Below are 16,710 nucleotides of genomic sequence, written 5' to 3'. Positions count from 1 at the left end.
AATCTTACTGCTGAAGGGAGCCTGGAGAGCACATCTGTTCTGATCCCATCACCTTCTGGCAGGTGGATTCCAAACTATTCAAGAGAGATGGCGGTTGAAATCGAATTGAAACGATCGTTTTAAAGATCCTCAGATGTTACAACTCCACAATTTCTCTTTGTGTCTGATTTTGGGGTTTACCAACCTGACAATTAAGAGTTTCTCTTTTTGTCTACATGAAATAAACCCTATTTCAATAAACTATTCTCTCTGGTTTTGCTCTTCTTTATATGGAAAACAATTGACCAAACTCCTGCAAGAGAATGTCTTTTATGCCTCAAGGTTATAATGAAGTCATTTTTGTTTTCCCTTCTTTTTGTTAGACAAGAGGGCTTTGTCTAATTATTAATCAGTTAACTGATATTAGTTTTTTTTAGCTTGTATTGGGGTAGGTTAACAAAGCATTTCAGCACACAGGCTTTAAAATGAATCTCACCTGGATTGAAAGCCTGACCTTACCACCTATCAACTTTATAACCGTTGAAAAGTTACTTAAACTATCTAGTCCTTAGTTTTTCTATATGGAAATTTTATGAACCGAATGTTTGTATCCCACCTAAAATTCATATGTTGAAATCCTAATTCTCAATGTGATGGTATTAAGAGGTGGGGCCTTTGGGAGGCAATTAAGGTCGTGAGGGTGGAGCCCTCATGAACGGGATTAGTGACCTTATAAGAAGAGACATGAGAGAGCTTGTTTCATCTCTCTCTGCTCTCCACCATGTGAAGGTACAATGAGAAGCCAGCCATCTGCAAACTAGGAAGAGTGCTCTTACCAGGAACCAGTTTGTCCAGCACCTTGATCTTGGACTTTCAGCCTCCAACTGTGGAAACGAAAGTTTGCTGTTTAAGCCACTCAGTCTATGGTAATCTGCTATAGTAGCCTGAGTTGATTAAGACAGGAAATAATAATAGTTTCTGCCCTATAAGGTTGTTAAGAGAATTCAGTGAATGGAAAGTCCTTAGTTTGGTACTTGACATAGAAGGTGCACAATTAATGTTAGCTGTTATTAGTGTTGCTTGATGGGCACTGTACAACAAAGGATATGGCTATCACATCTTGTTTTCCCAATCTCAATAACCCACATAAAGTGGTTATTCTGTTCCATTCTATTTGTTCCATTCATTTTAATTTCTAATTAAACAAGTGATTCACTAAGATTGGCCTAGATTCAAGGTGCAGACTCAACCTTCAATGAGAGAAGTGTTGAAGAATTTGTGACATGTGTTTTCAAACCATTATATATAGTATTTAAATCCTTAAGACTGATTGAGATCACCTAGGGAATAGGTGTAAATAGAAAAGAGAAAAGGGTTCCAAAGACTGAACCTTGAGGCACTCCAATTTTTAGAGATCAGGCATACAAGGAGGACCTAGCAAAGAAGACTGAGGAGTGGCCAGTGAGGGAGGAGAAGATAAGGAGAGTGCAGAAGCCAGGTGAAGAAAAGTATTTCAATTGTGTGTGTGTGTGTGTGTGTGTGTGTGTGTGTGTGTGATTAGTGCTGTCAAAACTGCTAAAAGATCAAATGAAATGTAAAATGAGGATTGACCATTGGCTTTGATAATGTGGAAGTCACAGTAACCTTGGCAGAGAGATTTCCAGAGTGGGGTAAATGGATTCTTTAACTCATTTCTTCTGCTGCCAGCCCCTAGGTCCTGGCTGTGTCACCTCTAGCCCCGCCCCAGGATTGAGAAGGACACATTGGCTTAACTGGCTTGGTTTCTGTCAACACCCATGGCATGGAGCCTTTTGCCAAATGTTTCGTGCTGATGGTATTTATAAGAGAATGGCATCTATCTTCTTAATATCCAAATTTACTAAACTGCTGTAATAGGGGGGCAATATCTGTATTATAACGTTTGACCCTAAACATATTTTTGAAAATTCCATTTATAGTAGAGTTTGTTTATGTAGAGCTTTAATGAGAAATTTAAATGCAAGATTTAAAGATAGGGCAAGGTAGGCAAGATCCACTGATCAGCAAGTGGGAAGTATTGGTCTGTGAACCTGAGTAAACATGCCCTAGATGAGGAGAGTTTGTTTGGTTGGGTTTTTAGGGGTTTTGTTTGTTTGTTTGTTTGTTTGTTTTGCGGTACGCAAGCCTCTCACTGTTGTGGCCTCTCCCATTGCGGAGCACAGGCTCCGGACACACAGGCCCAGCGGCCATGGCTCACGGGCCCAGCCGCTCCGCGGCATGTGGGATCTTCCCGGACCGGGGCACGAACCTGCGTCCCCTGAATCGGCAGGCGGACTCTCAACCACTGTGCCACCAGGGAAGCCCCTAGGGTTTTTTTTTTTTTTTTTGAGAAATTAAAACAAAGCAAAATAAATATGAAAAGGGAGGAGTAAAAACTGCTCCTAGGTTAAAACTATGCCACTTTAAAATCCACTTAATTATTGTTCAAAGATAAGACATTGGCTTTATTGCTTTTTTTTTTTTTAATGGTTTGGGTAAAACTGAAACTGTGTTGATTATATGTATGTAAATCCTTGGCCTGTTTGTCTTTGCAGTCATTCCACATCCATCGCCTGCTCTGCTCTGCTCTTTGAGGACAATGCATGCAGGCTCTCTTTCACAAGCTCTGTGTTAGCTGCAAATAGTGGGGGATTCGCGGTAAGGGGATTCTCCTTCCCCTCTCTCTGCCTAGGCAGCCTCCCTGGTAGCCCTTGTACCTCCTCTGGGCTCCAGCTCCCTCCAGGCCTGGTTTTAGCTTCCACCAGCCTTGGGGTAGTAGCAGGTGCTGCCACCAGACTGTGGGTCACCTCACTCTCCCCTGTGTGTTTCCTCAGCTCTCCCATCACCTGTGTACCCATTTCTCATAATTAAGGTCTCTCTGGTTTAAATACATGGGTGATTTCTCTTTTTCTGGTTGGATCCCGATCCGTCATATGTGTTTCCCTCCTCTGCCCTGATGTCAATTTCTAATGTCCAAATATGTGGATTAACAACTATATCCCACTGCTCCCTGGTTACAACAGGAAGGAGGAGTTGGGTTTATGGAATTCTGCAGATCTTTCTGACCTCTCTTGTATAATGGTTAATACCATGGGCTCAGGCCTGGTGTTGACTCCCAGTTCCTGTGTCACTTGCTAGCTGTGTGGTCATTCACAAGTTATCCAAGATATCTCTAAACCCATTTCCTTATCTATGATATGGAAATGGTACTTTGTCTACTCCATATGGTTATAATGATTGAATAGAATAATATCCTCAAAGTACTCAGGAGAGTACTTACACATTGTAAGTGTTCTGTAAAAGAGGTAATTATTAATCACAAAGTCTCCCTTTTTTATAACATAAGCCTTTGCAGCTGGTATTACTCATGTCAGGAGTCAGACATGAAGTGAGGACAAGCATTTGCTGGCGTTTTATCCTCAGAGCGCTCTAAACCAAGTCAGTCATTTGCAGGGTCAGGATGTGCTAGCTGGCCTGAAAGGTGATGTAGTAAAATACCTGTGTGTTACTATGCATGAAGCCCTGCTGTGGCGCTCACCTTGCTTTTGGCCCTGTTCTCCATCTAGTTATTCTGGAGTAAGGTACAGCAAGGTAAGAGTGGGGCTGGTTGTTATAAACTGGTAGATCAATTCTGTTCTTAGGCCAGAATTGGAGGATTTGTTGGACTAGGCTTAAAGACGCCTGTCCTGTTTTATTCTTTTCACTCTCCTATCTCTCTGTCCTCTCCTGTCCTATTTCTTTCTGAAAGGTCAGAATAATACCCAGCATCTTCATAAAACTTTTCCTGATTATTTCAAACAATTTGTGTTTGCAGTGGTATACATCTAATCTCCAGGCCCCCACGCAAAATTTCACAAAGAAGACCTCCTCCAGGTTTTTTATCCAAAGAAAAAAGTGCTACCCTGCCATGCAGCCTGTAGCACTCATGTTTTGCAGGATCACTTCAAGTATTGTAGGGCTGCTGGAGCTGCACCTTTCTTCGGTTTCATTAACAAGAATGTTCACACTTCAACCCAAACATTTAAAATAACACCCACACAATGTGTTTAGGGTCTAGTTAATTATTAAGTCTCTGAGCTTGAATTATTCAAGCAAAATTGATTGGGTTCAACCTTCTTCCTTCTCTTTGTGCTTTTCTTAAAAAATAAAAATAATAAGTTCTCCCCTTTACTCTCTAAATAATGTGGAAAAGGTTATTAAGCAACCATCAGTACCCTGGACTGTGGGTGGTACCCAAGTGCTAACAGAATAGGTAGAGAAAAAACTGGCAGCATGACTCTTTTGTTAAAAAACATATCTGTACCTCATATACTTCCACTGTTAATTAGCATTTATTGAGACAATGTGTTATAGGTTCTCTTTTAAACTCTTCTTTAGCGTTATTTACAAGTTGGATAAGTAGGTATCTTAGAGTCAGCTCTGTGGTGCCAAAGCAGAAGAAATTGCTTCTTTCTTTGCTACCCCACCTCATGGTCAACTGAAACTGTTAAAATGTCTTGGCTTCACCATTAAAAACCATGTTGCTTAAGAATATGTGTTGACCTGAGAACATGTTCATAATATATTGCTAAGTGAAAACAGGCGGCTATAAAACTGGCTTCTGTTATGCATCATTTTATTAAAATACATAGGAAAGAGACTTTAAAAATAAACACCAAAATATTATTATCTGTGTTAGGATTAAACATTTCTTTTTGCTTTTCTATTACTTTTATAATTAGCCAATACACACGCACATAAAGATGTCATGGCTATAAATGATCCATCTTTTGTCTGAATCTATGTAAGTATCACATGTGTCAAGAGCTTACTGGAAATAGTGTCTCCTCATATAAGCCATGCAAGTGTAGATTTCACAAGAGTCACAATATTTTGTGAATGACAGCAACTTGAATAATTAACCTTAGACTTCATTTTTAGCCTTCATTTCTAGACCTTCATTTCTAGTGCTTCCTCAGATTTCATATTAGTAAGATGTGAAAAATTGTGGCAATTGTAGGCATTAACATAGAAAACATAACTGCCTCACGGGTGTAGGAAAGGAATATAAAATAATTGTATTTTGGAGAAAGATTATAAAGGAGATGGCAGTTTTGAGAGGAAATGACAGAAATGCAGTGACCCAGTTTAGTGATACATTTAAATGTGGGATCTTCCATGAGAATTTTGTAGAGCGCTCTCCTAAAATCAAGATTCAAAAAAACCCCGGAAGGCCCTAAATAGCCTTACCTATTGAATTACTTGCCTTTGCTGCCCAGTTTCTGCATTGTGCCATTGGGCTACGTGTGTGCGCGCGCGCATGCGAGCGCGCACAGGGGATGGAGTTTTGGTGAGAGTGGCGAACTGTCTTGACTCCCCTTCATTGGTTAAATCCCCTGTAGGTGGTAACCTAGGCTGGGATAAAGGCAGCAGCTAGAATAGTTCCGGAGGAGGAAACACTGTGCTCTACGTAGGGAAACTTTTGGGAATAGACATGGAGAGTTGTTCTTCTCGCACACACACTCAGGACTTGGAGGGTAGCGCGTACATGTCTGTCAGTGTATTTGTCCCGGGAAATGACACAAGAAGTGGTGTAACTGGACACCTAGAAAATTACTTTGGAGTTGTTGAGAACTGAATTTGGGGGGCGGGTAGCGCGCAGGTAAGAGGCGGTGAGAAAAGCACTGTGTTTTACAGATCTGTTGGAAACCTAAAGCCGTTTGCTTCTGGGCCCCCTTAGCAAACGTGCCAGTCGGGTGGTGCCTCCGAGGACCGGAGGAAGCCCCGCTATGCGATCCCTACGAGAAGCCTCGAGGAACCGGGAACGGCGGCGAGGCGGTGGCGCAGTTCCCAACCCGCGCCTGGGTCCTCCCGCCTCCATACCGTCCGCCACCACCGCCGCCGCGGCCTCCCTCAGTCCTCCCGTATCCCTGCATTCCACGTTGCGGCAGCCGCAGCCTCTTCAACCGAAGCGTCCCCACCCTCCCCTCGGGGTGGTGCAGCGGCCGCGCCCCCGGCCCCCGCCCGCGCGCCCCCCAAGGCCTGGCCTCGGCTCTGCGGGGCCGCAGAACCGGACCTCAACGCGCCGGCTGGGTTCGGGCGGGGGCGGGGCGGGGGCGGGGAAGGCAGAGGGCGGGTGCGCGCGTGTCGGGGGCCGGGGGCCGCCATATTGGATCCGGACTCGTCGGCGAGCCTCCGCCTGCGTGCGGCGGGTCCTGGAGCAGCCTCGCGGAGCCCAGGGCGCGAGCGCGAGAGGACGGGGAAGGAGGGGGAGGGGTGGAGGGAAAGGAAGGGAGTGGCTGCGAGCCGGGTTGCGGCAGCCTCTGGTCTCCTTACCAGCGGCACCAACCCCTCCTCCTGCGCCTCGGCCGCTCCCCTCTTTGCGGGGGAAAGATGCCCTTAACCCAGGGGTGTGAAGAAGGGGGAGAACTAGCTGCCGGAGCCGCCCGCGCCGTCGCCGCCGCAGTTGCTGCCGTCCGTGTCCTTTGAATCCAGAAAAGCACCCCCTCGCCAGGGCGTCGGGAGTGTGGGCGGGCGAGCGGGTGGGCGGCCGCGGTGCGGGTGTGGGGGAGACCGGGCTCTGCGCCCGGCGCGGCCCAGGCCGGCGGCCCAGCGACCACCGACATGGAGCGGGCTCGGGCGGCCGAGTAGCCGCTGCTCCCGGAGCCGGGGGCGAGTGCCGCCCGCAGCCAGTCAGGCCCCTGGGAGAAGCGGGGAGAAAAATGAAGAGTTTTCATCGGAATCCGTTGGAAATAGGACTAACTGCAAAGCCTTAAAAAGAAGGACCTCGGGAGGAGAAAGGGAAAGCCTCCTCCGGGGAAGGCTTGGCGTGCTCCGAGTCGAGGGGCTGCTTCAGGGACCTCGCCCCCTCCCTTTCCCTCCGGAGAAATTGCCGCTGATGCGTTATCCAAGTGGTGGTTGGGAGGATTTGCAGCAGAATTTTTGGTTTTCCCTCCCCCTTATATACATTCTGGTTTTTCCCTTCCTTTTCGATTTTCCTTCTGCTTGGGAAGTGAATTGCTGATGCAGATCGGACTTAATTCATTAATGATGCAACTGGATTCGTTTCAGGATTATGTTGCACGAGTTGAATTTTGAATGAAGGAGAAGAGTTTTTTTTTTTTTTAAAGAAGTGTTGACTCTTTGGTTCTCAGTACTTTTTAATTATTTTATTTAAATATACGATTTAATTGTATTATTCTTTTAAAAATGTTTTAAATATATTTTATGGTAACTTTCCCTCAAAATATATGTATATGTGTGAAATAGAAGACGCTTCAGTTAAGTGAGGTTACTGGTGTGTTGGATGTTGAATTCAGCACCGGCATTGCATGACAGTTGTTTGAATAACAAGTGGTTTATTTTTAAAACCACACCTTTTCAAGTTTAGGTTCAAATAATCATCGTCAAAATCGGTTCAGTAATTGAAAGAAAAACCAGCAGAAGTTGAAGCAAACATGTCTGGAGAAGTGCGTTTGAGGCAGTTGGAGCAGTTTATTTTGGATGGGCCCGCTCAGACCAATGGGCAGTGCTTCAGTGTGGAAACGTTACTGGATATCCTCATCTGCCTTTATGATGAATGCAATAATTCTCCATTGAGAAGAGAGAAGAACATTCTTGAATACCTAGAATGGGGTAAGTTTGTATGTAAAATAAAAAACTCTTTAGCCATTATGGTTTAATTGTTATAGAGAGTTATCATGATAAACTCTCTGTAATGAGTATATAAATATATATTGTGTTTACACAATATATATTATGTATTTAAATACATTATACATAATGTGTTTAAATATATATACAATAAAAGAGGGGACACCAATTATTCAAGGTTTTTTTCTTGTAGTTTTCAGTAAATATTTTCCCAAGAGTAAAAGCATGCTACTCAGTTGTTGCCTAGATTTTTTTTTTTAACATCTTTATTGGAGTATAATTGCTTTACAATGGTGTGTTAGTTGCTGCTGTATAACAAAGTGAATCAGCTATATATATATATATATACATATATCCCCATATCTCTTCCCTCTTGCGTCTCCCTCCCTCCCACCCTCCCTATCCCACCCCTCTAGTGTTGCCTAGATTTAATGTGGGACTTATGAGGAAGAACTTATGTCTTTTGGTCAGCAGTAAGAGATTTTGAATAATTCTGTGATGGGCAAAAATGGATTATTGCTCACTTTGCCGAGAGCGTGGTGGTATAACAGGCATTCAGTTGAAAGATATTTATTAGTGGAAACATTCCTTCCCAGGCTTTGGAAATCACTCTGGAAATGGGAGGAGATATTAAAATATCTTAGGTCAACAGGAACTTGAAGGTGGTCATCAGTGGGTTTTATCACATCTCTATATAGTACAAGCAAAGGAAATTACTAAACACGGACTTGCCAAAAATTGTCATGTTTGTAAGATGACATAAATAGTTTACGAATTTTGTGATAGTATTTGGTAGAGAATGTTTGGGAGCAGCTCCTGCCTGCCTGAGAGTTAGATTTACTCTAAATTTAATTCAAACCTAAACTGGCTAAATTTTTGTCTTCATTCTCCTAAATATGGATGTGATTTAGAAGAGCTAGGTAGTGGAGTAAATCAATGATGAGAGCAAATGCTCCATGTGACCTTCAAGCTTGAAGGCTTGGCTTAAGTTCTGTTTCCGATGTTACATGTGAGCAAGTTCCAACATCCACCAGTTCTCTGTGGGAAGAGTACACATCATGACATACCATACTGTGTATAGTACATGGCAGTGTAACTACATTGGTACATTGACTTTTGAAGGATATTAGCTAAAGAAGTTATTTTGTACCTTTGGAATACCAATATTTGAGTTTGTTGGAAAGTTTTTATACTAAAATGTCTTTGTTTCCAAGTAAATATTTTTCTGAAGTAAAAGTCAGTTGGTGATTATTTCGTTTTTTTGACTTGAGATTTATTAAAACTTCGTTTGTCAGGTAAATCACTTATTCAAGATTGCCTACACATCATAACTTTAATTATTCAATTTGTCAGTATCAGAAGTTTTCTAGCAACTTGATGTCGTAAGGGTTAAAAAAGCATATATATATATATATATATATATATATATATATGAAATGTGAATAGAATAATTTTTAAAAACAGATTACTAGACTCATACTGGGAATGTAAGAATTCTAAATGATCTTTCAAGAGACTGCTCTCTTAAGAATGAAACAGTTTTGACTTTGGTACTGGATTTGTGAATATATGTCCCTTATTTTTATGTGTAAAGTATTTTATAAAGGATGTGTAGTTTTACACCTCATGTTTAATAAATTTAGAAAATTTTTAGTTTTTTTTTTTAAGATTTAAGGAAAAGATTTTGATACTTTTAGAGATTCAGTTCTTGAATTATGGTTTCATAGCGATACTCTAGTCTATGATTATGATTGTCATTTTAATATCTATTATTTCTCATCTGCAAAATGGTGGGAGAACTCTTCGTATGTACCAGTTGTAAATGTAATTTAAAAATATGATAAAAAACTATATCCTCAATTGCCTTTTGGTGATTAAGAATTTACATTTATGTTATGAGATATTTTTCTGTATTATCAGAATAATTTATATATATTTCCCACTAAATATGTTTTCTTGGATCTTGTTTCTTATATCTGTATTAAAAAAAACCTTGTTTGTATATATCTAATTTAAGCCAAATAAGCCAAAAGTCAAATAAGTGTTTGGCCAAATACATTTTATTTTTATTAGCAGATTTTAAACAATTTCAAGCAAGGGACTTTTCACAATTTTAAAGTAAATTATGTTTTAGTAGTATCCTTCATATTTTGTCTTTTAGAAGTCTGGTGTGATGTAACAAAAATATACATTCTCTTAAGTAAACTCCTGTTGTGTTTCTCAGTAATAAAGAATGAGAGACTAGAATTTTTAGGCAGTTATTTTGTAGGCTTTGGGACTAGGCAGTGTCTGTTAAGTCTTAGGCGTTTTTAAGTTGGAGTGTGAGGTCTTGAAAGTGGAAGTTACCAACCATAGAAGTTTGGGTAAGGAGGAAGGAAAGAAAGAATGGAAAAAGCTGTCAAGAAGTGCATCATGAGTAGTAGTATTTACTATCTTTAAGTTTTTTGAGAATTTAGGTTATTTAAGAATGCCAGTCTCCTCATTTAATTATTGAAATAGATCAACTGATTACTACATTTTGGGGAAATGTCTTATTGGATTCTCACTACCTAACATTATATAAAAAACAAGTTAGATTAAGGAAGTTTCCAGATAGTGAATTGACCTCAATTTAATATTTTAAATATTATTTTTTTGGTCTGTGATGGAAATTGAAAGGGATTATTTGTTGGGGTTAAATTTGGTAATTTAGGTTTGCCTTAAATGATACAATTTTTAGTTTGAGTTTTAAAAGACCCAATATTTGCAACAGAAGAGCTGTAGTGGTTAAATACTAGTACATGATGTATATTTGTTTGGCTGTCTATATGAATGGAAGTGTCATCTAGATATGCCTTATTTTTATGCTGATGGTACTTTTAAAAATGAAGTCAGCAAGATTCTGACTTGCTTCATTTCCATCAATTTCACTTTATTCCTAGTTATGGCCCATTTCACTTTTCTATTGATACAGTTAATGTTTCGCTCATTACAGTATCATGACAGTAAGAAAGCTGACAATTCAAAGTTAGATTTTTTTTTCTTTTTTTTGATAGCACTCCTTGCATTTGGTGCTAATGGCTTGAGGGAGGAAACAAGTAGAGCTCTAGAGAGGAAGAGGGGATTAAGTCACTGAGCAATAGAGCAAGGGGACAAAGAGTGCCTTAAGGCCATATATCACTTTTAAATTTAATAAGATTATTATTTTTATTAAATATTATTATATTTTCCTGTTATATACAACAAGCTTTGAAAGATTGTTTTGTCCTTGTTTTTTAAGTTGTTGAAGTGGTTATGGTTTGTGTGTTTTGTTTATAAAATAAAAGTTTTGTTGTCAGTAGTGTGACTCTAGAGTTAAGTTACAGTAGAGCTGTAGAAGTAAAAATAACTTTTACATTATAAGCTAATCTGCTAGTAATGACTAAATGAATATGTTATTCATTGAATTGGTTATCTTCTACTTTGAAATGGAAAATCAGAATTTTAGGGAATTCTTAACCAAGTTACTTAAAAAATAGGCATAAGATAATACTACTCAATACAAAAAAAGAAATGCAGAACTATCTGTATGTGGCCAACTGTATTTTGATGCTTTGTGAATCTTGGACTTTATAACATTTCATTTAAATTATCCTTAAACAACAGTAATTTTATAGTTTATTCAGTGTATACACACACACACAATAGTCTGAATGACTAATAAACTTGTTACTAGAGTACATCAGCAGGTACTGTGGTTTAAACTTTTCATTTTATTAGAGTAGTTTTAAAGCTTATTCATGCTTTTGATATGTGGGTCATTTAAGTGAGATGATGATGCCTTGATTAGAAGAATCTGAATCTTTTCTTCGTTCTTCACTTATGTTGTTCCTCGTTGTTAGCTTTTCCTGAGTAGAATTTATTAATCATACCAAATTACCAAAAAGTTCATTTAATACACATGATTAGGTTTATTTTTATTTAAGTCCTCAATTAGGATCATCATAAATGTCACCAGAAATATAGGTTGGGCATTTGTTTCCTTCATACTAGTCACCTAATAATCTAGTCTCTTCTAAGAGTGATAGTAAGTACAGTTATTTGATCTCACACAATGCTGGCATATGATAGAAGCAGGCAATAAGTGATGGCTATTATTTTTCCATTTGCATTCTGTTTCTCTCTTTTTTAAAGGATGTACTGCTCCATGAGTGTGAACAGGGATGTCAGGAATAACACTAATAATTTTAGGAACTTATTTCATATGGAAATGTAAGGCATACCTTAACATAGCAGTGTAAAAACACGTAGCATAATGTGTTGGAAATTTTATGAAATGTTCCATAATTCCTGGGACTTGGTTAATATTAGATAGTAAGCCCAGGCTATTTTAGGGTAAAAGAACTGAACTTGTTACAAATGAATATTTTATTCTGCTACTCTTTTATGGTAGTCAAAAAAAATTCTTCCAAACCCTTTTCTATTCATGTACACTTATTGCCAGTATATTGTATGTATTGCTCATTGTTTTTCATCCTATTGGTTTTGATAGGTTTTAGAATCAATTTACTAAGTCCAACCAGCATTTAAAAAATTAAGTATACTAGAATATATCAAGTACATCATGTGTTGAAAGAATAAATATTGTTATACAGAACTCATGTTTTCTTACATTTCTTACCGAAGATTGGAAGCAGAAGAGTTTGAATTCTAGTGTAGATGACGCTAAAACATGTTCACTGTTTAACAGTGAAAAAATTATAGACCTAGTTCCCTTTTTCAAAAAGTACACATGATTAAATTTGGGACAGACTGAAGAATTTAAAAGAAAGGAGTTTAGGTAGTGACAGGATACTTGGAAGGAGGGAGGGAGAATGGGAGAGGGGAGAAATGAGAAAATGAGCATGAATATACTGTTTTCCTGGGTTGCTACTTTAATCTGATTCGTGAATAATTGAGTATTTTTAATTTAGAAGAACTTAATGGACAGCGGAATTCACTCGGTTTTGTCTTTGATGGTTCATTTCCTTTTTTTTTTTTTTTTTTGACATTTTTCCTTTTCTGACTTTGGGCTCCTGGATATTGACTTCCATTAACTGTAAAAGTTGTGTAACTTGTCAAACATGAGGGATATGACCTTTAGACATTGGTTGTAGTTTTTTGTTTATGCCTTCCCATTACTCCAGATGAATGTTAGAGTAGATGCAGGTGAGAAGGATCTGCTAGTTCCATAGATTTTCTCATCCCTTGTTACTCATGAAACTTCCAGTGGGGATGACTTCAAGTTTTCAGTAGCTAAGGTGAAGAATTGCTCAACAGCTTTTGCTGTATCTTGAGTCAAGAAGTTCTTTCCATAAAGATTTTTCCTTTTTTCTTGGAAATGACCCACACTATAAGTATAGGTCATCCCAGACATATGAATGACTGTCTTTTGTTGTCACTGCATATAAAACTCCTTTCCAGATCCAGGGGATTTCCTTTTTTCCCCTTTGATGCTGATCAGAGTAACAGGTTTGCTCTTCCCAGCCAGTTGCTCCATACTTCCTCTCTACAGTGTCCACTTTTTCCAATTAGTAGCTGTTAGCCTCTATTGGCTAACACCCCTCCCCCAATTCTAGTGCTTCTTTATCTGCTGCTATAGGTGAGTAGCACTTCAGCTTTCATTGGTTAACAGGAGGCTCAGAGACCTGGCTCTCCACTTTCCAATCTCACTATTTGCCCCTTAATTCTTCCTCATATGAACGATGGTTCATTTTGGGGTTAGGGTTTCTTTAGCCCCCTCCCTAGTTTCAGAATGTGTTCTGGAAATCCATGGGATATTAATAGGTGCTTTTGGGGGGGGGTTGTGTGGGTAAATAAATTTGGGAAACTTTTACACAAAATTAAACATTAAAAATATTGTGGGTTATCCTAGAATTTATAATGTTTTGAGGAAGACGGATGGCAACCAGTGTTCCATGGAACACCCTTTGGGAAATGCTCTTTCAGTATGAGGTCATGGTGTCCCTTGTGTCTTCAGGGTTAGAAAGAGATAATTTTAGGGAAAGTTTGGAACACTGTGTGGTTTGGAGAGAAAATCCAAATCTGAGTAAGTTAGGTTTTGCTTAGTGGTGTGGACTTTCAGTTGTCTTCTGTGTCATAGTCACAGATAAACTTAATCATGGCGGAGTAGCACATGTGTGAGGCTGGTGAACATTTGCGTCCAGGAAAAGCACCCTATAAAGTAGAATGAAATTAGATAAAATAATGAACCAGTGCTTTTAGCCTCTGAAGTCCTTGAAATTACTGACAAGTCTCTGTTTATGACCTTTTCTTGCTCTAATTAAACTTGCTTTTCAAGTATAGGCATTCACAACAAATTCAGAAATTCTCACCTTATCTTTTGCAGCTTTAGTTACTTTAATTGTAACATGTTGCACAACTGTTGTCTGTCTGTGAAATAATGTTATTCATTACTTTGTGATATTTCAGAGGAAAAGATCATGGACATGCAATTTTACAATTCAGAGTGTTAAGTATTGTTTTTTCTAAGGTTACAATGTTTTTTGCTAGGCTGTTGGTTTCAGATTTTTGGATTAGTGTGGGAACTTTACTATTATTTGTATCTGTGAAACTATGGGTTTCAAGTGCCAGCACCTATTTATGTAGAGCTTAAAGAAGCCAGAATATACAATACTTTTATTAAAGAGGAAACCATATATAATTGGTGCTGTTTCAACACTATGTGAGCAATTAGAACTCTGTGATTACCATAAATTTCTATTCTGAGTATTAAGGTGGAAGATAATACTAGAGGATAATTTGACTTGATTTTAAAGATAAATAGCTTATAGCATAAATTAATTAGTCTTTTTCTCTCTCTTCTGACATACATTTATTGTTCTCTTTAATTCTTCCCCATCAACACTATTCCTCTCACCCCCAATCTAATTATGCTTGAAAAGACTACTTATGTGGATGAAAACAATCTTTTAAAAATACCTGTGAATTAGTTCAGTTGTGCAATCGCTTACTAAATTTTGGTTTTATTTCAGATTGCATACACATCACTGTAGGCTTAATTTATGAAAAAAAAAACCAAAACCTGTTCTAGTCAGTTTTTTCTATTCACAGTGATAAAGCTTAATTAAATTTACTTAGAGTTTCCATGGTGAAGATCTACAAGTGGAATACCTCAACCTGAAATATTTCTGTTCTAAACCTATAATACTGGAAAAGAGTAGGGACTTTGGGTTCAGACTGACTCCCTTGATCATTGGCTGGGTGATTTAAGCAAGTTACTTAACCTAAGTCTGTTTTAACATCAGTGAAAAATTGGCATAATAGTAATAGCTTATTTTTCCAAAAGGTTGAAAGTTGGTTTAGGATTTTCTTTTTCTGGTGATTTATAGTTGAATTTTGTTGGCTTTTTTTCTCATTCTGTTTTTGTTTTTTTTTTCCCCTAAATGATAAGAAGGTTTATTCAGGGAGATGCACACTCCATAGACAGAGTGTGGGCCATCTCAGAAGGCAAGAGACTTCTCATTCTGTTTTTGAAGTTTCTATCTGGCCTTATGATAAAGGAAGATAAAATGCTATTTTTTGGTAAAGTTTAATTGAAATGTATAGTTGTACTAATACAGGGATGTAAATAACTTTATTTCACCATTAACAAACATACTCATAGCTTACTGATAATATTTTATTGAATTATATTGGCATCGGAGATGTCTTTCCCTATGTGACTATGCAAACAGCATCTTATTCCTTCTTTCAGGATATTTTGCACTGGAACATTTTGTTGTTATTAACTGAACTTTTTTTTTTTATTAATTTTTATTGGAGTATAGTTGCTTTACAATGTTGTGTAGTTCTGAACTGTTTTTCAGTAAATATTAAGCCCATGCCTATTCTTTTCATCACCAACAGCAAATATTGTGAAATGGCTAGTTATGATTTATTTTTATATTTATATAGCTCCAACCTGCAAATCAGTGGTGGAATTCTAGACCTCAACTCAGAAGATTAAAATAATGATGAAAAATTATTGATATGTCATTCACTTAGGAATTTTTGTGGACTAAAGATTATGCAGCACCCATAAATGCATGTTGTAGACTGACAGTAAATATGAAGAAAATCCACAGTATACCGTAGTGTTTCCTAAACTATGTTTCAATAGATATAAATGAAGATTTTGAAAATTAAGAGTTCAGTGTATATGTAAGATTGGGAAATAGTACTTATTGCATCCCTCTTTGTATATTACAAAGCACATTATCATAGTAACACTTTTCAAAAGTTCTGTGGTACAGAAACCTCTTTAACTTTGTTTTACCTAGAATTTGCCTAAGTTATTTGACTTTGGAACCCTTTTTTTTTTTTTTTGTGGTACGCGGGCCTCTCACTGTTGTGGCCTCTCCCGTTGCGGAGCACAGGCTCCGGACGCGCAGGCTCAGCGGCCATGGCTCACGGACCCAGGCGCTCCGTGGCATGTGGGATCCTCCTGGACTGGGGCACGAACCCGTGTCCCCTGCATCGGCAGGCGGACTCTCAACCACTGCACCACCAGGGAAGCCCTGGAACCCTTTTTATGAGGATAGCTGGCAGAGTTTGGGAAGTGCTGGTGTGCGCTAAGAATCCATAGGCCGTGTCAGAGCTCTTAAATTAATTATATTTCAGAAAGTGGCTACTGAATTCTTCTATCACATCGTATTTTGAATATTATCACAGTTCACATCCAACTCCAAAGGCAGAGGTTTGAATGACTTGCCTTTATCCTTTCCGTGTTTAATGTTTTTTTAGCACTTCTGTTTGCATCACCTAGAAGGCAGTTCGGCAGTATGTACTAGGTGAATGTGGAGTTCTGCATTGGGTAAGTATGTGTTTATAGACAAAGAACAATAAAACTTGATACATGCCTTTGAGTTTATATTTATGTGTGTAGTTCGTGGTTTGTAAAGATGCTCCTGCTAACCTAGTGATTTTTTGTTTTCAGTAGCAATTGATCATTTTTTAATCCAGTTATCTCTCTAACCGTTGCGCTGGTATAGAATTTGGGAGACAGACTGTCATGGCTGTGAAATAGAACAAAACTAATTAATTTTATGAGAGGTTTTTTTTGTCAAAGCAATGTTGCCCTGC

At 38.6% G+C, this 16,710-nt stretch overlaps 1 protein-coding gene across 16 annotated transcripts in view; it reads left to right on the top strand.

Moving 5' to 3' along the window:
* The first annotated feature begins 6,257 nt into the window (after positions 1 to 6,257).
* The window catches only part of CDC42BPA (CDC42 binding protein kinase alpha), a 326,271-nt gene continuing 315,818 nt past the window's right edge, over positions 6,258 to 16,710 (top strand). For 5 of the 16 annotated variants that reach the window (XM_073801177.1, XM_073801159.1, XM_073801161.1 and 2 more), the window contains exon 1: positions 6,259 to 7,611. In XM_073801177.1, the coding sequence (XP_073657278.1) occupies positions 7,434 to 7,611 (178 nt within the window). In that variant the 5' untranslated portion in view covers positions 6,259 to 7,433. Of the gene's footprint in view, positions 7,612 to 16,710 lie in introns of all 16 variants that reach the window. The other 11 variants (XM_019920354.3, XM_019920350.3, XM_019920352.3 and 8 more) reach the window with 4 other exon arrangements.

Source organism: Tursiops truncatus, chromosome 1 (assembly GCF_011762595.2).
Source record: "Tursiops truncatus isolate mTurTru1 chromosome 1, mTurTru1.mat.Y, whole genome shotgun sequence".
NCBI classification, from domain to species: domain Eukaryota; kingdom Metazoa; phylum Chordata; class Mammalia; order Artiodactyla; family Delphinidae; genus Tursiops; species Tursiops truncatus.
The sequence above is the reverse complement of the archived record's forward strand: the minus strand, read 5'-3'. Positions and strand labels throughout refer to the sequence as shown.